The sequence below is a fragment of the Polypterus senegalus genome, chromosome 2, assembly GCF_016835505.1.
Source record: "Polypterus senegalus isolate Bchr_013 chromosome 2, ASM1683550v1, whole genome shotgun sequence".
In the NCBI taxonomy this organism is placed as follows: Eukaryota; Metazoa; Chordata; class Cladistia; order Polypteriformes; family Polypteridae; genus Polypterus; species Polypterus senegalus.
In genome coordinates this window covers 87,119,068-87,143,836 of record NC_053155.1, presented here as the reverse complement: position 1 = coordinate 87,143,836, position 24,769 = coordinate 87,119,068, and the positions used below count along the sequence as shown (strand labels likewise).

General features: G+C 38.8%; 2 protein-coding genes across 3 annotated transcripts in view; one reads left to right on the top strand and one right to left on the bottom strand.

The window, feature by feature from the left end:
• The window catches only part of kpna1 (karyopherin alpha 1 (importin alpha 5)), a 53,691-nt gene extending 50,083 nt beyond the window's left edge, over positions 1-3,608 (top strand). For both annotated transcript variants that reach the window (XM_039744125.1, XM_039744126.1), the window contains exon 14: positions 2,085-3,608. In XM_039744125.1, coding sequence (XP_039600059.1) covers positions 2,085-2,272 — 188 coding nt within the window. In that variant the 3' untranslated portion in view covers positions 2,273-3,608. The remainder of the gene's footprint in view (positions 1-2,084) is intronic.
• Positions 3,609-8,422: 4,814 nt separating this feature from the next.
• Positions 8,423-23,785, bottom strand: fam162a (family with sequence similarity 162 member A). Its single transcript, XM_039744124.1, has 5 exons — positions 23,563-23,785; positions 22,143-22,289; positions 13,116-13,224; positions 12,528-12,636; positions 8,423-9,247 (listed from the first exon to the last, which is right to left on the bottom strand). Exons 1-5 carry the CDS (start codon positions 23,606-23,608, stop codon positions 9,137-9,139), a joined length of 522 nt encoding a protein of 173 aa, XP_039600058.1. The 5' UTR covers positions 23,609-23,785; the 3' UTR covers positions 8,423-9,136.
• Between the last annotated feature and the right edge of the window lie 984 nt (positions 23,786-24,769).

Below are 24,769 nucleotides of genomic sequence, written 5' to 3'. Positions count from 1 at the left end.
TGGTGCCAAGCAGGGTTGTGACACGGTGTAGCAGTCTATTAGCCAGCAAAATCGCTGTGAAGAAGATGTCTGTTGTTACAGTTCTGCCTTTGTCCAGAAATGGCTCCATAAGCTTTTATGACCACAGACTCGGAAAGTCTTTGCCCTGAGTTGTAACTCAATACATAGTTCTCAAGAAAATGTTGCGAAATGTCCCAAGATTGCAGCAAATCTGTCATTTTTCACACATTCTACACAGTTATCTTTGTTCTCAAACTGCAAATGCCGCATAGTGGTCACGGGACACCATCTTTAATAACCAGTACAACAAATAGTTCTGAGCAGGCTTCAAGCACAGCACCAACTGTGATCATTGCTGCTCTTGTGAAAAGAATGGGGATAAATGCAATCAACTCAGAGAGGGAGAGGCAAGTTTGTTGTACCATGTAAACGTCATTGACAGAATAAAACGGAATAATAAAAAAACAAGCACTAACTTTTACAAAATTAGCCAAAATGTACACCGGGTGTTACAGACTCAACTCAAATGAATGTTTTTTATTATATTATAGTAATAATAATAGCAGCTCACTACTCAAAAGGCAGAATGGCCGGCCTCAAACACATAACTTTTGGTTTATATGGCAGGAATTCTCACCTCTACGCCATTCAATAATACAAATCAACTTCCTGTCAATTGATATTTTGAGCTTAGGTTTTTAACTCATTGACAGCAACAGGGAAGTTTAATGATTTTTTTTCTTTTGTTACATTCTTGAATAAAAGCACAGATGTTTATTTGATATTTGGACTAAAGTCTTCACTTCACGTCATTATTAATATAACATAGAAAACGTTTCTTCTTTAGCTATGTGTTCAGCAGTTCCTGACATCCTACACTTGCACAGATCGTTGTAGGCATGGACCGCACCTGAAATGTGTGTATTCCAAGTAACAATTTATTATTTACCCTATACAACTCCAGGCACCTCACTGCCAGATAAAGAGACCTGAGCTCTGAGAATTTTGGACTCCGCTCCGGCGGTGGGGTGGATGGGATAGCAGGCTGCTTTTTGCTTGTGCACATTTGCAAAACAAAAGACGCTGATGGAGAGGTGTGAAGGAATTCAAGGTGGCCTGGGAGTTAAAGTTTTTTCGTAGGCTTCAGGGATTCTAGTGTTAATTCGGTTACTGTTAAGGATTTTGTAGTCTGCGTATGTCCATTGCACTCTATCAGCCTGCGCATATATTTGCTTCAAACACACTTTTATTGGGTGTAAGGCAAGAAGCCTACATTCTGGGTTCTTAGCAGGGCTAAATCTCACAGCCAAGCAAAAAAGAGTGTGCTGAATGTTATCCTTTAACTGAAATCTATAAATAAAGCATCAATTTGACTAAACATATTGATAAAACAGATGAAAATGATAATAGGTGTCAGGCTTATTTTCATATTCACTGTGCTCAATGACGACCTTTAACTACATTTTGTGCACTTTAATGATGTTAGAGTGTTTTGACAAAGGAGATCTCCAGAAGATTACTTGCCCATGTGAATTTTTAAGAAACCAGGTTTTTGCCTCAACTGGGTTATTCATCTTAGCCCAGATATGTGTGTGAATGTAAATGCACTGACTATAAAGCCACTTTATTAACTTTTTCTATCTTTGTGTTTGGCTCCAGGAGTGTGTTTGTATTTTGTTTTATGTTTTTGTAAAAAAAAAACATATTGGTAATTTTTGAGATTAGGTATTTTCATGTTGAATAAAGCACACATTTTGGCTTCGTATCCAGCTTTGGTTTCTGCCTTGCACCTGATATTCTTAGGATAGACTCCCGATTATGCAGATGCCCAAACCTGGATTAAGAGTGGTCAGTGAAAGGAATATTACATCCTTTTGCAACCTCAACTATTTAAGAATATATATATTAAAAAAAATGCACAAAGCAACAAAAAACATCCATCATGCAGCTGAAATTCATTTGAATGTAACATTTTAAAATACTAAAACTAATAACTTCTGTGTTGGAGTTTTTATTTGAAAATCACTGCTAGTTATTTTTATTTATTTAGTTTTTTTTTTCCTTTTCTTTTTTCTCTTTTTAAGGCCTTGATAAAATTGAATTCCTACAAGGTCATGAGAACCAGGAAATTTACCAGAAGGCTTTTGACCTTATTGAGCATTACTTTAGCACAGAGGATGAAGATGCCAGCAGTGTACCACAGGTGGACCTTGCCCAACAGCAGTACATCTTCCAGCAGTGTGAAGCTCCCATGGATGGCTTCCAGCTATAAGGACAGGCGTTAACTTCTACCATCAATTAACATATCCAGTGCTAATTTTCAGTTTCTAATTTCCTGAAGGACACCTTGTTCTTGAGCATTATTCTAGTGCTTCTCCAAAGAAACTATTTTTCTAAAGTCTTGACTGAAGGAGCAGATGTTGGCCACATCTCCCATTTGTGTGCACTTGTATTATAACCGCAAATCACTGCAAAGTTTTGAAACTGCAAAACATCAGGATGTCCACTTTTACAAATACCTGAAATTTTGTTTGACACCAATGCCAAACAGGTTTCTGATAACTTTGACGCTCCAAATTTCATATCCTACTGAATGATTAAACTAACTGCTTATTCGTCAGAGCCAATTAACATGCATCCATGCAGTGCGTCTTCTTAGGGTGGTGGCCTGTCCTTGTCTGTAAATTGATTTGCTGTGTTTCCCTTAAGTGAACATTGGAACTGCAACAGTTCAAGCAGGGGAATGGATCCTAATTTTATTTTACTGTTTGAGAGAACCAGGCAAGATGAAGAAACAAACACATGCTCTGAAAAAGTTTGATCTGAATGTTTATTTTGGTTTTAAAAAGTTCTATGTGGAGACTCTGTGATGTCTAGTTTTATTTTAGCTGTCTTCCCTTGATGGCTAATGTAATGACACAGTAACCCTTGTTCTATGTAAGCCATTGAGGCTCTAAATTTAAGGCATTTTGGCCTTGGACACTTATTGGACACAAATCTGATATATTTGTGGTATGTCTGAAATGAAGAAAAAAATTCTTTCCTTCCATGATGGAATCATTCTAATTGTAGTTGTCATTGAAACAGAAATATTCCTTTTGAAGGGTGAAAAAGATCTTATAAGAACAAAAAAGGGTTCAAAGAGTAGATTATCTGGGGGTTCTTGTAAATTGTACAGATGGTCATAAAGTAGTATGCATTGTTGTATTTTATTTTTTATTGGGTGGTTAATCAGGCTTTATACTGATCTTTTTGTTTGGTTTTCAATGTTCTGTTTATTGAAGAAAGGTTCTCTGTAAGTTGCAGTATCTGAATTGTAAGAATAATTTCAGTGGAAACTCAGATATCTGTGTGCTTCCTGGGGCGGGAGCATTAGTGTAAACGTAGGTAAAAATCAACAAGATAATGACAATTTACCTAGTTAGCAAATTCATTTTGAACTGTCTGGTCACTACACATAAGTCTGTATTCCATCTGAACTGACCAGTCACTACAAGTATGGCTGTATTCCATCTGATTTTACCTGTGACTGCTGGTACTGTCTGAATTCTTTCTAACCAGACGTGTCAATGCTGTCACAGCCAAACAAGTAAAATGACTGAAACCTCCCTGTGTGTGTTTTGTTTAAAAACCTTTGTCCTATGCTTAAGAATCTTTTTCCTATGTACATTTTTCTTCTTATGTGTTATGAAATGGGCACAATAATGTTAAACCTTTTTGACCTGCGGCCTATTAGAGCTGCACCCATCATGATTGATTTTTAAAACCATTGCTATGTCAATATGAATTTGCTTGCCAATTTCCAGAAACACCATACTCTATTCTAAATGACCTTTTACATCTTTGAATCACATTTTGAGAGTAAAAATTAAGACATCATACAGCATTAGATGGCTTCTCACCTGTTTGGCAGAGCATCATTACACAAGGGCTGCTCAAATGAGGCAAGATATGCATTCCTACTGTGATGCATTCAACAAAAGGGGTTCTGCATCTAAAGGGCAAAAGATCATGCAAGGGACCCTGCACTCCTACAATGTAAGTGCACTTTCTATATAAAGAACCTTCTGTTGTAACTACTAAGAATTACAGCAGACTGGTAGTGCTCTGTGCTAAATTTGCACTATAATGTAGCTGAGCTATTCATGGGAAGGCCTCAGTGGTGTCCTCTTACTCTCCAATTAACCAGTCCGTCCGTTAAAGCCAGTAATTACTTTGATGATGTAATCAACCCGGCCAATCCATTCTCCATGCTGTGCCAAAGATTGTTTACTGACCACCTGCAGATAGAGGCACAGAACGCCTGCATACCATTGCATATCTTTTAATGGTGGTCAGACAGGGAACTTGAGAATTACTTTTTTCATAAAACATGATGATGACATTCAAAAACTAGCACATGCAAGATTAACATAAAATCAGCAAGAAACTGGACAGCTGTGTATTAAAAATGAAAACAATTAAAAAAGGTCTCATTTTCAGGATAACACCCAAATACTACTATACTATACTTAGCCATATAAAAATTGGCATTGCACCAGTCAAATAGATGGCAATCAGAATTGGACAATTTTCATTTTTAATGCAAAGTCACCCAATTTGTGTATTAGTGGCTGAAAGTCTGTCGATTTTACATACATAAGCACAATTAGAATGTTATCTTGGCAAAAACATTTTAATTTACTTCCATAATACTTCCAGAAGAAAGATTTGGCAGTTCTATTCACAGTCTGTGTCCCAAGAGCTGCAAGGTGATAGTCATGTCTGCAAAGGAACGCTTAGCAGAGTAAGAACTGCAGGATTGTGGGCAATGCTTCAGTCCCTAAATGTGGGGTAGATAATAGCAATGTAGAATGTACCCTGATATAGGCAGGCGACTTTAGGAAATGGGTGAAAATAACCCCAGCCCCTTTCAGCTTCATTTATGATGCCAATTACATAAAATAGGGCTTCAAAGATGATGAAACTGGACTCGCACACCAACCCAGGAACCACTTTTATCATGCTTTATTTGTAAATTTAGATCTATATAATTTTTTTCTGGTCAATCTCCAGTGTTTGCAAAGGTCATGAATGCATTCATCATTATTGTGAATAAACCTTACAGAACACCTACCCGTTAGAGAACATTGGCTTGCAAGTACCTCACATATTCTGTGCACTAGCCAAGCACTTTCTGTAACCACCCATACTTTCAGTCTCTCATTGGGATTAACATAATGCTTGTGAGATGAATGTTATACTAATGCAGGGGTGCCCACACTTTTTTCGGCTTGCGAGCTACTTTTAAAATGACCAGGTCAAAATGATCTACCTACATTAAAAATGCTATATACAATAAATATATATTATATATATATATATATATATATACTGAGTATTAGAGTTGGGTAGTAAGGAGTTACATTTACTCAGTTATATTTACTTGAGTAACTTTTTTAAAAAATTGTACTTCTAAGAGTAGTTTTACTGCACCATACTTTTTACTTTTACTTAGTGCATTCGTGAAGAAGAAACACTACTCTTACTCCTCTACATTGAGCACTTGAATCGTTACTTTTTTTCATTAGATAAAGTCTGACAGACAATCTTCAATCTGCTCTGTGTAGCATATGCTGTCGAGTTGCGCACACGCCTTCCATTGCGTCTCCAGCTCTGACGTGAGGTTTTGGATGTTCCCCAAATCAAGGCGCTGTAGCTTTGAGGACAGATGTTGCATTTTTCATTTGAAAGCATTAACTGAGCTAATCATATTGACCATAGTTTTCTCTTTTCCTTGCGGCTGTAAATTAAGCTCATTGAACAGGTTGGTCAGATCGGAAAAAAATTCCAAGTCTAGCGGCCATTGATCGTTATTAAGTTGCTCGTATTCTGCATGTCTAATGACAAGGAGAAACTCCTTTTTCTCCAGCCACGGGTCTTGAAATCTCAGCAGGAATTTCTTCCTAGCCATCTGCCTCAACGAAGGCATCTTTTATCATCTCTCCATCTTGGAAGGACTTCTTATGCTTAATGATTGAGTGACTCGCCCCGGAATGATGCTTCGATGTGTATGCCTTTGCTTTTGAATCCAGCCGAGTGAAAAATGACAGCTGTCTGATTTAACTGCGATTTTAGTTCTCTCTCCTTTCTCTTTCTCAGATCTCTTTTCGGAAGGAAGTCAGTTTTGTAGTTTTTATGAACAGTTCGAAAGTGCCTTTCCACATTTTCCTTCTTTAGAATAGCAATGATAGATTGACAGATCAGACTAACACACTTCCATTGTGAGAAAAAAATCCTCTTCCAATTCCACATCCAGCCCATAAACAACACATTTTTTTAAGACCCCTTCTTTAGTCGATATAAATTGGAAGGCTTACTAGATCACTTAGATAGCCGGAGTTTTGCAGTAGCTCATGCGTTTGATCGTTCGTGCGGGATGACCAGTGTGTTAGAAGAAAAGAGATTTCAGACTGGCCGCCCTGTATGTCAATCAAGTGGCAAATGCCATAGGGAGGATATATGATAGACTAACATTTAAAAAAAATTTTTTTGAATGCAGCGCGATCTACCTGCACTACTTTTCCAATCTACCGGTCGATCGTGATCAACATATTGGGCACTCCTGTACCAATGTATTTTACTTTATTACTATTTAACTGAGCAAAGAGAACACAATAGATGTGTTGTCTGTTATGCTTAAATTCTTCTTTTGTTTTGGGTGTTTAGGCAGTAGTCCTCATACCACTCTAATGCCCAGCCAACACAAGCTACCTAGTTTCTCTATGTCTCCTCCCATGCTCCATCCTCCCTGCACACTCTGAAAGCATATTTCATGGTGTGACTATCTTCCAACAATGGGCTTTGCCATCGTGTATTCCCTGCATCACTGCTTACTCATGTGCTATCCTGGTGGCAACCTCGATGATGATGATTCTTCTGTGACTTCAATGTTCAAGACAGGCATATCCAGGATGAAGATTAACAACTGCTCCTCAGACTCCTCTGTCTGTGCAAGCTGTTTAAATGCCTGAATTCCTACTTGGTTCCAATTCCACTACCACCGGGATGCATCTTCATACCTAAAACGTTGTAAACTCAAGAGAAATTGTGGACCTGATAATGTCATAGAGACCATATGCTTGAAAACAGATGGCTTCCAGTGTGTTGGGTAAAGTCCAATTTAAGAATTTGATCAGTGCAACAAAGTTCACAATCCTCGGTCTATAAAATATCCCAACATAATCCGTCACTGCTAGCTACATCACTCCAAAAGGTAACCCTAATGGTAGCCCAAGAAGAACATAAACCAAAAAAAACAACCCAGGAGATGAAGTCATCCTAATAGACCTTAACTGATAGTCAGAATGTGTGGTTTTATGAAAGGTTTTAGCAACTAAAACCAATCTGGTGTCAAGAAAACCTGTAATTTTTGGGCCAGAAAATGGTTGGGATGAAGTGGAGAGGACAGGTTATAGTGTGATTGCCCTAAAGGTGATGCTCTACATTAAATAAACATTGATTCCAGATGGGTATTGTGGAAGAGAGGTGAAGAAGAGAGTGCAGGCAGGGACGAGTGGGTGGAGAAGAGTGTCAGGAGTAATTTGTGACAGATGGGTATCAGTAAGAGTGAAAGGTAAGGTCTACAGGACGGTAGAGAGACCAGCTATGTTATATGGGTTGGAGACATTGGCACTGACCAGAAAGCAGGAGACAAAGCTGGAGGTGGCAGAGTTAAAGATGCTAAGATTTGAATTGGGTGTGACGAGGATGGATAGAATTAGAAATGAGTACATTAAAGGGTCAGCTCAAGTTGGATGGTTGAGAGACAAAGTCAGAGAGGTGAGATTGTGTTGGTTTGGACATGTGAAGAGGAGGGATGCCGAGTATATTGAGAGAAGGATATTAAAAGATAGAGCTGCCAGGCAAGAGGAAAGCCTAAGAGAAGGTTTGTGGATGTGGTGAGAGAGGACAAGCAAGTGGTGGGTGTAACAGAACAAGATGTAGAGGACAGAAAGACATGGAAGAAGATGATCCGCTGTGGCGACCCCTAACAGGAGCAGCCGAAAGAAGAAGACCCAAGCTGGCCAGAAAACAAGTGCATACCTTGTATTTTTTCAGGATTTCTTGCATCTTGTCCTGGAGACGGTTATAATCATCTAGCAGCAGATCTTACTTTGGAGTAGCTTGGTTTCTTTGGAGCAGCAGCATTTTGGCATTCTTTACATTGACTGACCCGCACATAGCCTTACCAGTTTTCCCTACCTGGCTCCAGGTGCTCAGCTTTAAGGGGGTGAACCTGACAAAGACCCCTTCTCATCCAAATGAGTGAGTGAACTGTGCTCAGACCAATTTCAAGGGATATTTTTACCATTCTGTATCATTGGCCCCCGACTGCACTCGAGGTTTTCACTTATGTGTCTTAAGAAACCTCAGAGACGGAGAGTTTTTAAAAGGCAAGGCACAGAACTGCTGCTTTATTTGTGAACAGTACAACAGCATTCTGTTTACATCACTTACACACCACCCTCCACCTTTCTTAACTTGCCAACATCTTGAAAAAAGGCACTTCAACGTTACATAAAAAATGCTTGGTAAAACAGCCAGGAATGATCCACAGTAGAAAATGGCGGCCTACTTCAGCCACGGGCTCCCTTCTCAAGCAGGCAGTGTGCCTTTGGGGTCGGGGTGCTTTCATTTCTACTGCCTGTACGATTCCATGTCACTGTCCCCATCACTCTCTACATTTTCTCATGATTATGCTCATCATTCGTTTCACTGAAACATTAGAATGGTCCTTTTAATCTATTCTAGCAGAAAGAGTTTTAAATAATGTAAAGAAAATAAAAGGTGAAGAAAGCAAGGACTGGCATCAAAATCCAATCTGAGACCCTAATACTGGCTACTACTATTTCTCTAACAATCTATGACCTTTAGGTTTAGTAAATGAAACCATACACAGGCATTTTTACAATAATTTATAAAGAATAAATCAAGAGATTATTCACAACTGGCTGATGTGTTTCTTTAAAAAATGCTGAAAATGTTTACCTCTGTTGCCTCAGGGTGATTAGCTTATCTTCCTCTGCAGTTTCTTTAAAATTCTAAATACTCTGTTAAACAAACTGAAATAAACACATTTTGACCGATTTCAGCTTTAGTGGGTTTTACTAACTGCAGGAGAGTCTTGCTCTTTCTCTGCCTCTTCTCTCCAGCGGGCCTTTTTTTCCATGTTCAGAGCAGACAAGGATTCATGTCTATCAACAGCCTTAGAAAAAAAAAAAATGATATATATATGTAATCATTATTCAGCAGATGTCTTTAACCAAGATGATGTACAAGGTTATAAAAAAAGTAATCAAATAATTAGTATTAAAAGAGCAGCTATTAAAAAGTCACTGATGAGCAAAAAATACCATCGACTCCTTGGTCTTAGGTTCTCAATAGGGTTGAGGTCAGGGGATGATGGTGGCCACACCATAGCCAACAAGGAGTCAATGGTGTTTTTTGCAGCATGGGATGGTGTGTTGTCTTCCACCAAGAATAATTTAATTGCAGAAGGCATGGTTCTTCTCTTTATAGAATGGCAGGAAACGGTCAGTTAGGAACACCACAATGAGCCCATCAGGAACCCTAAAAGAAGCTACCATCTTACTTCCCAATATTCCAGCCCAAAACATCACTCTGCCACCTCCTTGATGATACAGCAGTCATGTTGGAACAGGGTGGCCATTCACCAACCATCCAGAACTCCATCCATCGGGACCAACCAGTGCAGCACAGTATCCACCAGTGGATAAAACTGAAATTTAGTCTTCATGTGTTTCTGAGCCTACAGCAAACATTTCTCTTTGGGAGTGTTGGTTAGGGGTGACCGAAGCGCACCTTTATGCGCAACTTGCAAGCCTTGGAAGGATCCTCCATCGAGAGGTTCTTGGGACTCCAAAGACACCAGCAGGTTGAAATACCTTTGGTTTTTTAATAGCTGCTTATTTAACATAATGACATAAACTTTCCATTATCTGACCGAATTCATCCGTGCTCTGAATCACACACACAAATCTTTCCAATTTGACTTCTCTTCAGTTTTCGTGCCTTTTGCAAGACATTGCACTATTTCACATTTTTCATCTCCTGGAAGATCTTTCTTTCTCCTCATCTTGTAAGAGAACTCTGACTTGCTTAATAATTTCGAACAACCTCCTTAAGTAGGTTTCCCTTTCATTAAGATGGCAAACTAATTACCGAACCTGTCTGAGATGGATCCCGGTTACCTAAAAAAGACACGAGACACAAAACAAGCAAGAACTTTCATTGAGAAACTAAAAATGGTTATTTAACTGAAATCTTACCGTTATGTCACTGGCCTAATACAGTAAAACCTTGGATTGCGAGTAACTTGGTCTGCAAGTGTTTTGCAAGACGAGCAAAAATTTTTAATAAATTTTAACTTGATAAACAAACGAGGTCTTGCAATACGTATTGTGAACGCGACCCCAAGAGGACGTGGCCGCTCCTCCGAAACGATCGATAGATCGATCCCAAGGGGAAATTCACATATTCCAGCAGCACCATACTGGTAAAAAACAATATTAAAAAGAGTGATAAAAATGCAGGTATAGGAAACAAACACAGCTTTTCATCTCCCCATTTTTGCGGGATCAGCTGCTAGTCTTCTGCTTGCTGCCATGTTGCATGATCTGCATCTTGCGAGGGGCTTCAAACATTTAAAAGACCGCACCACAGCTATCCTAGTGTCTCACTGCCTTGTCTCTCTTCCCCCAGAAATCCTCCCGAGCCGGCGCGCCCCTTTGAGGAGGAAGACTTTGTGTTCTTCTGATCAAGAGGCAGAGCTGTGGCGACCGCTTTTGACAGTGTGCCCGGATCGTTCCTGAAAGAGACTTGTGTTTGTTCCGCCTGTATTCAAATAAAGTTTCTGTCTCTAGATAACCCTGAGTAAACCTGTGCAACTTTGTGACCCAAGCGTGACAGTATACACTTTTTCTGTCAAGCATTACATGATCACAACTGAGCACAACTACTTCTTTCTATCGCTGCGGGATTGTGGGTAATCGTCTCCTATGCTCGGTCTCAGTCGGCATGCTTCACTCGTATAGTCAACATACCGTATACTAAAGCATTATGACCACGTGCATGTGTGTAACGATTCTTTTCAAAGGTAAAGTGCAGGTTAATTTGTTTTATGTATTTTTACTTTATTTTTTTTATTAGTTTTTTTGGGTTGTGGAACGAATCATCCGAGTGTCCATTATTTCTTATGTGGAAATTCGCTTTGATATACGAGTGCTTTGGATTACAAGCACATTTCCGAAACGAATTATGCTCGCAAACCAAGGCACCACTGTAATTTGGAACACAGTGTAGCTGTGCTACCTATCTAAGCCGGGCTTTAGGGTGTACTCACAATAGGCACACTTGTTCCATATTGTCCACCACTCCCTTATCAAGCCGCTGGCCTGCGCTCACACTGCGCTTAACATTCTGGCCCAGGACATACTTTCGTCATGACCATGAGACTTCATGTAAACAAGATCTGAACATGGAGTGACAGCATGCAATTCAAAATGATTTGACTTTCCATGCTTGGTTGTTGCATGCTCACCTTTTGGTGTACTACTTCAGTTAGTCTGCTAGAAAAAGATTGTCTCCATGTTTGGTTGTGACAGGTTTGTCGTTTGGGACCTTTGAAGTGTAGAAACTATATAAAAAGCTCAAGGCAATTGCTCTGAAACTTTCAAGCTCAACTCCAGATGGATGGATGACATAGCCGCCGTCTGTTTCACAGGGTGCCTTCCACATTGCCAAATTTGATGACCTCCTCCTCTTGGTTTGCCCCTCCAAGACCAACTTGTTGTCAAGAGCTTCATTCGAGTAATAATTTGCAGTGTAAGCCAACATTAAACAAAGTTAACTGTATTTCTCTTACGCGATTTATTTAGCATCACCACTGTATCACTAGGGAGGGGTATCGTCTTTTATTTTATAGCTACACAGATTTGAGGTAAGTAACATGCCACAATCACTAACTAAACTCCTTCCCAGGAAGCGAGCACACACTGCTGGAGACATTAAATGGCTCTGCAGTTGGATGCTTCTTGAAAGCATACAGAGAGCGAGAGGAGAGGAGAGGTTGGGAGCATGCACTGATAACAGTGCGCTGCCACACACACACCACACAACAGGATTCCAATTTTGGAACCAAGCATAGAAATATTTTTTTTGGCAGCATGATCTTCTTTCTTCCACTAGATGGCAGCAGAATACTGTCCCGAGAAATATTCCGGCTTAACACTGTAAAGCGGATCATTGCACATCACCCTGGGTCTGATTCGGGTTTCACCGTACCTGCACAGAATTCCAAATACAAGTCATGCCTGTGGACAGTACCAAGGAGGTTAAAGCTTTCACAGTTCGGGTTATAGTCAAAATGCCAGCCATTCTGATTTGGAGGGGTTTAATATTGTAGCATTTGAGCTGGACTAACAGCACATGATCAAAATGTACAATCGGCCAATAGGAGTACTCACCTGCTTTCCTAATATGGTCATTCCTATACATGACATAATTGTCAGGAAGATCATGATATAGCAGCCCTTTATCCTTACACGGTTTCTTGCTGCATTTATCATTTCGAAGCTAAAAACAAAATCAAACAGACCAAACACTTCAGTACACTTGATTAACTGGGCATGCTTGAAGTGGCTAACTAAATAAAGATACCCTTCTCAAATAATGCTAGCAAGTAATAAAGCAAGTATTCCACTTCTTGAGGATAATGACCTGTAAAATGAATGCATTATGAAGATAATGAGGAGGAGGAAGCTGGCATGGATGCCAGCACGAGGAAATACATCCATTCTACTTTATTTTTTTTGGGTAACTATTTCACACAACACCTTTTTAAATAAATAAATGAATGTGTGCTATACAGCCTCAGGCTTGTACTGCCATATCTCTTCAATTCTATACAAAATATAACAAGTTCACTTACACTATTTCAACAAGTGAAAACATTTTTTTAAAATACTCATTTATTTTAAGGCCCTTACTTATAAAAAATAATCCAATATATAATGCTCTTCTATTGCAAGACCTACAGTAAATGAAATACTCACGAAACCATCTCGGGAACATCTGATTTGCTTTTGAATCGGCCAGCCCACACCAAGACTCGTTTGTCCATTTCTGTAGGTTTATATCCAGGCACCTTAAATAACGACTGATCTGATGATATAAAATGAACACATTGCTTGTCAAATCTCAAGTTGTTGGGGTTTTTTTTTTTGTTTACCTTGGTCTTTTAGGTCCACATGCTTTTCAAACTCTGTCAGCAGTTCTCTACCCTTACAGATCTTTAGATATAACCGAGTACAAGGGGGGGGAAAAAAAAGTTAAAAACCCTCAAACCTTAACATTTATTATGGGTCTCTTATAAATCAATTCAGTGTCCATAATCCCTCATCACCCCTAGAATGTTTCATTCGCCCTGTACTTTTACAACATGCCATATTAAATACCCTAAACGTTAGACAGTGTAGTTAGGATGTTGTTGTCACTGCCAACAAAATATCAACTATTATTAAACAGCACAGATATTATTTTATAGTCTTTTTTGGCCAACACATCATACAAATATTATATTGGGGTTTTTGGCTTTATTCACATTTATCTGACATGGATCCAATACAGGTATTCGTCAACTTGTCGACTGGGAGCCTGATCGAACTGTGCTACAAATTCTACGTTTGTGAAATCCATACTTTCTCTGCAAAAAATTATTTGTTTTTTAAGTCCTTGAAATGATTTTGTTATCATGGCACTGATTTGTGCTTAAAACAGATCTTTTCTGCCGATGTAATGAAGAGCTTCCTGTTAAAACGGGGCTCTGAGACATGAACTCAGCTCTTCGGTGCACCTCATTTGATTTGACAAACCGTATTTTACGACTCTAATCAGAGTCGGAGTAATAATTATGTTGGCATGGTCATTTTAGATCTGAGATCGGCTAAAATTTAAACAATGACCGTTGTTAATACCTAGCCATCATTACTCAGTTTGCCAATAGATGTCAGAAAGACGGATGCCAAAACCGAACTGCAAAAAGATAGATTTCAACGTACCAAGCAAATGGCGATATGTTCTAAATTACTTACGGTTCCGGAGCTGTCAAAAGATTTAAGTCAATCGACGATTTAAGTCGTGGAAAGTACGCTCCACCAAACCAACGTTCAAAAACCAACCGAACTTACTGTTATCTGCTCGAACCAACACCGACTTACTATACTCAGCCGTCCAACGGAATCACTGAAGCATTCGAACATTCTTAGCCAATCATGCAATACTGCGTCCACGTTTGCCACGTTATGTTCTAACTACAGAGGCAGAGTCCCATTGCATGCTTCTAACTTGTATTGAGTCGAGGTATTGACGCGAACACCATACATATGGGGTATTGACACGAACACCATACATACGGATAGTATCAAATTATATATAAAGGATTTATCTTACATTCGACTTACGACTTCTACCATGCTTACTCATGGGCAAACACTGTTCGACATGCTATTCTGTATGCCGTGACTCATACATTTTGATCTTGGTTTAATTACCTGCATCGGTTTTTGAATCCATTCAGTCACGAATCTTTCAGTTACAGGTAAAAAAATGAAAGTCATCTCAACACAAAAATGAAGGTGATCAAGCAGTATGAGGGAGGAAAGAAAGCGAATGTGATGGCCTGTGACTTTAAGTTATCCCATTGTAACAGGAGTTCACTGCACGTGCTCCACTGCTACTCTCTGGGTTTGAATCCAGTTAACCGCCAAAGCTTCTGCGTTGTGACTCGCAATGTGCTGCTTTGTACGAACTGCCATAAAGGGGTAATGAAACCACACTGAACTTCTTTATCTGTTAATGTTTACTATTAACAGGCTGAAATGTTAAAACAGAAGACATATGAATGCTCAAACTCTGCCGGTACAATTCCTCCTCTCACTGGGAGATGCTTACACTGATGACGTAACATAACCCAGACAAAGAAACGATTCATGAAGCTGTTAAAGGTTCGGCACTCATGCAAGCAACAGTAATAACGTAACAAAATAATGAATAATTTACAAAAACAAATGGTAGAAAATCTACACAATTGCTAAGAATGATGATAAAAAAAGCATATAAAACAAACAATATGACTTAAGAGACTTATTATACCGTACTATACATACGGACAGGTTTTAATACATTTACCAGTCCATCTTACATCCAAAACGACATATGACTGGTCTGTTGGAACAACGACTACTTGTATATTCAAAAATAGTCACTTAAAGTATACAGCATATAGTATGACTTGCATCTTACGTAGCCACTTTGGAGATTAAAGCACCAAAGCAACCTCTCAAGAGTGTACATCCTAACAAAGCATTATTTCCAAGTTATGAAACTGTCAATTCACTTATTCCACTTTGGTTGATCCCTGAAATATGGCCAAAAAATATCTTCATAAAAACTTGGGAGGGCTTCTAAGGAAAATAGGACTTCAATATTCCAATTTGGTAAAGTGGTAGCACTGTTATCTTGCAGTAAGGAGAAGATGGGTTCACATCTTGGGTCCTCTCTGCGTTGAGTTTGCAAAAAGCTTTGAGAATTGAGAAAAACACTATGCAAGTGTAAAGATCTATTATTATAAATAATATTGTTGCTTGCAAAAATGGCTACCGGGACTGCAAGAGCTTGACTAATGTAGGCTAAAGTCCCTCATATAGCCCTCCACAGGAGAAAACCCAACACTGGCAGTGACAGAACATCAGGCGGGAAAGCTTCAGGGGTACCAGTTTAAGAGAGAACATTGAACCCTGGGTGGAAACATGCAGTGGTCTCCTACGCACTAGGAGGAAGCCACCCCAGCAGATTCCTGGCAAGCTCAATCCTCTGCTAAAAGAAAAGCTAGCAAAAGGCTTTAAGATCTCCCCGCCAAAAAATGGCATAACATGGTCCATAGCCAGTGAAGCCGTGTCAAGCTGTCATTTTAAGAGTGAGACCACAGGGAGGAATGTCAAAGGGCAAATAAACTTCTTAAATACAGCAGCCAGCACCCAGTTCTGACTAGGATGAGTGGGAGAAAGTAGTGCTTTTGGAATACAGGGAGCTGCTTTAACAGCCAAAATAGACTTAGCTACTGAGCGGTCTGGGGGATGGAAACACTGGAACACGGCCTTCAAGCCTGGCATCCTTGTGGGCAAGGTAGGGCACAACATTACCTTTGATGTTACATCTAAAACTGGGTTAACAATGGCCTAAGTTTCTGGCTGAAAATGAGTTGGGGTGAAGGCACATGGACCACCATCATGAAAGAAACTGGGAAGGAATGAAAAAGGGAATGTAATCTTTGAGTTAATAGGAGTAGTAGGCAAGTAATGAAAATCCTCAAGCAAACAGAGACTCAAGACCTTGGGTAGCCAGGCCTAGTGGGCCAGCTAGGGTTTGGCTTTACTTTACTGGTGTTAAAATATATAAGCTCTTGGCATTTTACCAGAATGCCAGGAAAGGGCTATGCTCTTCAATTAAATTGGATTTTCTTAATTAGATAATTTCATATGTTACCACAAATCTTATTCCGAGGCCTCATAAAACACATTTGTCAACTTCTTTTTTAGCAAACCGATACATTAGAACACTACTTTCTTGCCCTCAGCATTAAGTAAAGTATTTGCTTTGAACTACAGATAAGCATTCCACTCTTACCAGTGCAGGTGCAGAGACCCTCAGTGCTGCTTTACCTAAAGACTGCTCTGGGGACACTGAAATGGGGGTTGTATTTAAATTATATCAAACGTCCAAACAGCTGAACATAAAAAAGACAAAATTAACTATGTAAATAAATTCAAACTGTAACTACACGTTCTTCCATTTCAAGACAATTCAATCGGAAACTTTTTTCTCCCTTTCAGAAGTGGCCCCATCCCATTTCTTTTACTGCTACACGATTTAAAACCAAATCTGAACTTCAAGCATTCGACATCTCTGCTACTCGGGTCAGGGTGGGACTTGATTTTTTTATGGAATAATGGAAAAAGTAAACTTATAGTAGCAATAAAAAAAAAAACTTTCACTCCTCTTCCCATCCGCAGGAATTTATGATAATGTATTATGTTATAGAATTGAACCCTGATGCCATTTATTGAAACAAAGTCATCTAAATTGTCAAACTAAAAAAATACACTATCGAGTGTGCAGGTATCACAGAAACAGAAATACCACATCTGCTAAAAAAACCAAATAATTCCACCTGAATAATAAAAGAGCAAGGAAGAGAGATCTGTGTGTCTTAAAGGAATACACCACCCAAATATATCCACCTTAATAAAAGTATAAGTGTCTGTGTGTCTATCTGTGCGTCCATCCGGTTGCTATGTCTCTGTTATTTTAATAGATGGTACATTACACACATTAACATTGCTTTTATAGATCTTATATCAAATGGCATATATCAGAAATATATGCAGTGCATTTTTCATTCCAACAGATGGTGCATTGCAAGCCTCTGTAATAATAAAATGCATTGCATTTTTTATTCCAGCAGATGGGGCATCACAAACATATGCAATAATGAAATGCATTGCAAATGTCATTCCAACACTATGATGCACCACAACTTGCATTGTAGTGCATCACAAACATTAACATTGCTTTTCATGTCAAATACCAAATGGCATATAACAGATGAAATACCACAAATGTTTGTGATGCACCATCTGTTGAAATGACAGATGCAATACATTTTAATACTAGAAACATTACAAAATACATTCCAATAGATGGTGCACTGCAAAGATTAATGCTGCAGTCTATTACTTACATTTTAACCTGTCTTAGACAGGTAGCACAACTATATTTTTATAACTAGGGGGCTTCACTCGCCAGTCACTTCTCGTCTCTGCCGGTCGCGTATGTGGATTTCATTTTCACGAAACAACAAATCTTTTAATTCTCACAGATAGGCCTCTTCATTGGGAAGAAACACTACTTTTCCCTGATGGCAACACGGATTAGACGATCTACAATTCTCCGACTTAAAGTTTAAATCTGTACAGTATATTCAATCTCTTTTTGCTGTTCCGTTATTTCACTGAGTAATAATTTCCTTTTGTTTGCGCTAATACAATCTTTACTAATCATTTTTTTTAAACTTTCAAATTTTTGTAGGAAGGAAATAATGGACAATGTTGTTTAACAGTGTGGACTATGGCCGGCAGTTTATCCCGGCCAAGACCCCCAAGCTGCCAGATGGAGCCCTCCCTGCAATGTGGAGATGCCCCAAATTCCAGCAGGGCATCAAGGACTTTGGAGTTTTAACACACAGCCCTTCTGGATAATGTCGGGGCCGATGCAGGCAGGCACAGAGACGTTTATTTATTTTCCACACAGCCCGGAAGTACATTCCAGTCACATGGTTGGAAGAAATAAAGTGCTTCCGGGCTGATGAAGAAAAGGAGTTTTCACCTGACCCGGAAGTGCTGGATTATCACATGGACTGAGGAGTCAGACGTTCCGGGTCAAGGACTATAAAGGACTCTGGGAAATCCCAGACGGATGAGCTGAGTCGGGAGGAAGGGTGGCAACACGTCTGGAAGTAGGAGGATTGATTATTGTATTGATTTATTATAGTGTATTGTATGAGTATTGTGGAGTGGAGGGTGCTTTGTGCACTGTATAGTCCAGGGGTCCTCAATCACGGTCCTGGAGAGCCGCAGTGGCTGCAGGTTTTTGCTCCAACCCAGTGGCTTAATAAAAAACACTTATTGCTAAAGTAACACTTCTGCTTCACTTTAGTGATTTTGAGCCCTTATTGCTTAATTTTGTCTTAAACAGCTATTTTAATTGCTCCTTATTATCAATAACATGCAAATGACAAGAGAGAGCAGCATTTATCCGTTTAGCTTATTTACATTTACACCTGTGTGTATTTATCTGCACTATTGGGTTTAATTAAATACTTGGAAGAAAAATGAAGAGAAAAAAGTGAAGGACTGAGAATTACTCGTCCATTTTAGCCTTCAAAACATTTGCATGATAGAAAGGGAAAGAAAATCTAGGATATGAGAATGACCTGACATAGCAGAGTTAATTTAATTTCATAGCTTGTTAGTGCTTTATTGGCAAGAATTGCTTTCTAATTAAGCAACCAGGTCAGAACAAAAACCTGCAGCCACTGCGGCTCTCCAGGACTGGGATTGAGGACCCCTGGTAGTCTAAATAAAAACAATAATTGGACTTTTATCTGGCGTCTGGTCCGAGGGTTCAAGGGGACGACAGCGCCTCCTATCTGTCACAACAGTAAAAAATGTGAAAAACACTCATGGAAAAAGGAAAAAAAACCTTCACATTACCCGTGACAATTAAACCACATTTCAGTCATCCAGTCACATGCTCAAAATGTGCAAAATGCATGTTTTTCTTCTAAAACATTGGTAAACAGATACTTCCAGAACAATCATGACCTACAATAACAAAAAACAAAAAGCCAATCCCATGAGGCTTTAGTTTCCTGTAATGAAAAGTGATGATTATTCTGGAAGTATCTATTTAACAATATGTTACTGAAAAAGCACACAACTGGATAATGGACATATGGACTATTGGATACGAGTAACACAAGATTGTTTTTTTTCTTCGTGGCTGTTTTTCACAACGTGTGCTGTTGTAGAGCACTGGTCACTACTGGCTTCTATTTTTTTTTCTCCTTTCTGCATGAAAACATTAGATCAAAAGTTTTTCCAACCACCTCTACAAAATACATGGGGTAAGTAAAATATTAAAAAAATGTTTTAGAGTAGGTAATTCCTTTAAACAAGCATAGATTTTACAGCTGAAGTACATTTTAAATTGGCAAAGTACAATAAATGTAGTTCAATTCAATTTATTAAAAGATTTTTCTCCCCATATCACACTTTTTAAAATGTGCAAACACAGCAGTTATTCGCTCCTAATTCATTTAAGGCTTGTGTGGAGTTGAAGCCTAACCTGGCAGCATTGGGCACAATTCAAGAAGCGAAGCATTAGTCTATCACTGAGCAGACTTGCACACACACACACACACACACACACAAATTTAGAATCACACGTTAACTTAAGTTTCAGGTTCTTGAGATGTGAGGAAAAAAAACACACACACCGAAAAACATGCAAACTCCCCATAGAAAATGAAAACAGGACGCTGGATGTGTAAGGCAGCACTGTTAACCACCACTCTGTTTTAAACAGGCGTCACTACAAACAACATACACAATTCAAACAGATACACAGCATATTTACACGCCCTTACAGAAGGCCAAATCAATTACGCCAGTGTCAGAGGCCCCTATACAAGTTCTTTAACACAGGGGTTCTCAAACTCCGTCCGGGGGGACCCCTGTGGCTGCAGGTTTTTGTTCCAACCAGATTCCTAATCAGTGAGAACACTTGATCTCATTTAATTAGCTGGTAATATTTATCTTTTATTCTACATTCAGAAAAGCACAGCAGCATGATTTTTGCATTTATAAGAATCTCAAATATTTCTGTTTTTGCTATGGATTTAAATGCTTAACTCTCTTATATTTCGCCCTTTCTCTGTGCAGTTTGCGCCCTTCATTGAATCTTAATAATGACAAAAACTAGCAGAGCAGAAACCCAAGCAAACAACACTCAATCGTGAAAGGCTGCAACTACTTTAGCATCAGCTCCACAAAGTAGTAATGGATTAATTAAACAATTAGAACACCTAGAAAAGTAGAATGACAATCAAGATGAAAATACTGTTAAAAAGAAAAAAATATATATATATAACTGCTTAGTACATTTTAATACTTTTTTTACCAAGCTTAGTTTCTAATTTATATATTGTTCCCAAAACAGGGAATCTGGGAAACAACAGTTCACTTAATTAGTCCAGGAGTCCAATTACAAACAGAGGCTGGTTGGAACAAAAACCTGCAGCCACAGGGGTCCCCCAGGACCGAGTTTGAGAACCCCTGCACACCTGAGCAGACGAAAACAGGCCATACAGCCCAACAAAATTTGCCAGTCCTATCCACTGAACTGTTCCAAAGTAACATCAAGTCGTGTTTTGAAGGTCCCTAATGTCTTACTGTCTACCACACTACTTGTCAAATTATTCCGAGTGTCTATGGTTCTCTGTGTGAAGAAAAGCCTCCTAATGTTAAGGGTAAATTTTGCACAAACAAGTTTCCAACTGTGTCCCCGTGTTCTTGATGAACTCATTTTAAAATACCAGTCTCAATCCACTGTACTAATTCCCTTCATAATCTGAAACACTTCAATCATGTCACCTCTTAAACTTCTTTTGCTTAAACTGAAAAGGTTCCACTCTTAATCTTTCCAGGGCTACAGTGGAGGAGTTATGAGGAATCAGCCTAGTCGCTCTTCTTCTTTTTTGCTGGCCAATTCTAACTTGATGGGAAAAATTCTTTTGATTTTTTTATTGGATGCTGTCATTTAAAATTAGAGTCTTTCTTTTATGAGGCTTAAAAAAAAAAAATTAAATGGAAAAAAGTCAGGCTAATTAATAAGAGTATCGAACTATTAACCATACTGTGTTAAAGAGAAGTAGGGTATAACAATCATATCAAATATTCAAACATACAACATTACTGGACCAGGTCCAGAATATTATTAATAGATCTCCTTTCCATGATGTGCAGCATCACGAAATGCTTTGCAATGCAACTGTTGTTACAGCCCTTCCCAAGAAGACAAAAGGAAATGCCCAGAAAGGAACAAACACAACCTGCATAGCAATGCTTTCAGACAATACGGGGTTTTCTTTTTTTCTAACCCCCGAAAAGCTCAACAAGGTGATAAACTTTACCACCTGTGCGCCCCATTGTTTCTATACATGCATCAGCAGCGTTACCACAGGAGAATTAGTCAGACGCCGGCCGCTCTAAACAACAATCATCAAGCAGAGCTCAAGTTGGTCTGGTTTTGTAATAAATTTAATCAGCCTGCCAGACCAATTACTCCTGAGCCCCACTTAAACTTCACAGTTCACTTGAAACCACCAAACAATAAAGAGCATGGCGTCGTGCACACAATGTCTCAAAACAAGTCCTCTTAACACACAATTTCTGATCACCTACCTGAAATCCCATGGCCACTCTTCACAGTCTGAGACTTGGATTTATGTCCCAAGTTTGGATCTTCTGCCTTTGAACAAAATCCCTTCTGAAAAGAATGTTTAGGAGCACCACTTCTAAATGTTACAGTGTGATATGGATTCAAATGGCCTGAAAGTAAACAGAGATTAAAGAAAGTGGCATAAGAACATTCATTCTGGATTTCTGAATGACATTGAGAAAAAAAAATGAAGTATTAAATTAGGACAGTGTAGTATCAAGATGAATCTGAAATGTTTTCACTTCATCTTGGGAAGAGATAACCTGAAGGAGAATAACGGATGCCCGAAAAACAATTTGGGTGAATCCCTGCCCGGGATTTGTTTCCTGCATTGTGCCCTGCGTTGGCTGGAATTGGCTCCAGCAGACCCCCGTGACCCTGTAGTTAGGATATAGCAGGTTGGATAATGGATGAATTGGACAATGAGTGTGCACAAAAACAAAGGAATTTGTCAGTGCCAATACTGAAATGAAAAACCAAAACTTAAACCACACAATCACCAACTGCAAAGCTTGGAGAACTGCCTGCTAGTCGACAAATAAATTGATAAAAGTCCACTCAACTCAACACCCATATATATTGTAGTAGAGCAACCTTCTGAACTAATGTATTTGACACGTATGTGTAATTTTTTTTTTTTACTTTAAGATAAGTACCATCATGTGAAAAATCTTAAAGCAAAGTGTCATTTTTTTATTTTATATAGTGCCTTTATTAAGAGCACACTGGCAGACTGTATACTAATATGCAATTCTAAAGTTACACTGCAGTGGTTATTTCCTGGCTTCACAACTTGCAAAGTTATCTAACAAGATAAACACTTATTAATGGAGAGGCATACAAACTGGTAAAATGTACTCTTTTTTACAGTAATGTAGTGATGATAAAAAATGTCCACATTTCGAAATGTAGCAATCGTCATCCTATTTGCAGTACTGGTAATAAGAAAGTTTAAATCTTGACACTTTTTTTGACAAGGCAATACGTAGCGACAAGAGTTTGATGTGACCTTCTCAGCAAGCAATTACTGCAAATCAAAGTACACGTAACAAATCAGCCCTGCCGGTTTTAATGTAGTTCGGAAGGAATTAAGAGATCATATACTGTGACTGTGAATAAATAAAAATCACGGGGTCACAGAAGAATGCCGTTCTTCAAATAAACTGCAGCCGAGCTCCACAATGACAACCAGGACAAACACGCGAGACGTACATGTGGACTTCGTGGCTTGAATCTTTAGACTCCATGAAGTTATCATGCCGCATGTTGTCAACGTTTCGAGTATTAACACTGCTGCTCTGCAAAGAAAACAGCATTGCACATGCAGCAATAGAACCGTTCTTCAAATTTCAGTAAATCGGCCTTTTTGCATTTCTGACGTACCCCAATGAGGAAATGCGTTGAGTGTCTTCCTCAAGTAGCCCAGCATTCTGGTGATATTCCCCGAAGATCTGGAATTCCCGTGATGAAAAGAGACGATTTCAGCAACACACACTTACACACGAACGAGCGCCGATTTGCACTTAATGTTAATCGGCTGAAACTGTACGGCCTTATTTTTTTTCACAAAATCCCCGCCCCCACAACGGAGACCTGCAAGGTACATTTACTAATCCTGGTCCAACCCACACTCGGAACTGGGGCGGCTTGTGGGCGTGACGCATGCAAATAAGCACCTATCAAAGAAGCAGAGCGTGCCGAAATACTTAGTGTTTCGATCTAAGTTCAATAAAAAAAAAATCTTTTGTTGTATACTTTTTTCTTACATTATGTGTATATTTTTAGAAAGTTATTTATATTATTAAGACTGATTTCATTTTATTATGCATGCCTACATATTTTTAGTTCTTTTTAAAATAATTATAATAAATCTGATAATCCACTTGTGAGTGACGGCGAAATGAAGTGGCAGTGTGGGTGAGTTTGTGGTTCAATTTTATTGCAATACCTACATTCAGGATTTTTAGTTACCATAGGCAGTGCTTAATAGCTTGCCAGTAACCAGGTCCATCAAGATAAAGCAAAGAGGCAGATTTTGCATTTTGTATTGCATACATTTAATTTTACGGTAAGATTCCACCATAAAAATGTGACCATACACTATAAGACATTCATATAAAGACACCTCAAGTTAAATCTGTTTTGTTAGGTGAAAGATTTCTATGTGAAATATGAAAGTGCAAGGCCAGTCTGTGCTTTGTAAGCGAGTAAAATAGTTTCAAAATCTATTCTAAAAGATGCTTGTAGCCAATGAAGTTCACGCAAAAAATGGTGATCTGATTTTTTTTTTTTTTACTTTTTCATGTTTTCTAGCTCAGCATTTTATTCATGTATTTGGCATCCTCGTGCTTCACTAATCTTTTAACTACTTATACTCCTCGTTCTCTAAGATTCCTCGATTCTAAAGATATACACATACACAAAGTTAACAAGAAGTAAAGTGTTAGAGGCAGCATTTAGTCAGTTGTGCACCAAAACTAGTAGCAATTATTGGATATTTATTTTTCCTATTGCTTTATCTGAGACTCTCTTAGTTTTTTTTACATACAGTAAATGCATTTTAGCTGTATCTCTTATTGCCTACTGTGCA

Coding starts and splice junctions, on each gene's coding strand:
- fam162a (XM_039744124.1), bottom strand. CDS start 23,608: ATGCTGGGCTACTTGAGGAAGACACTCAACGCATTTCCTCATTGGG. Junction 22,290..23,562: donor CAACGCATTTCCTCATTGGG/GTACGTCAGAAA, acceptor GTTTACTTTCAG/GCCATTTGAATCCATATCAC. Junction 13,225..22,142: donor GAGTGGCCATGGGATTTCAG/GTAGGTGATCAG, acceptor TTATATCATCAG/ATCAGTCGTTATTTAAGGTG.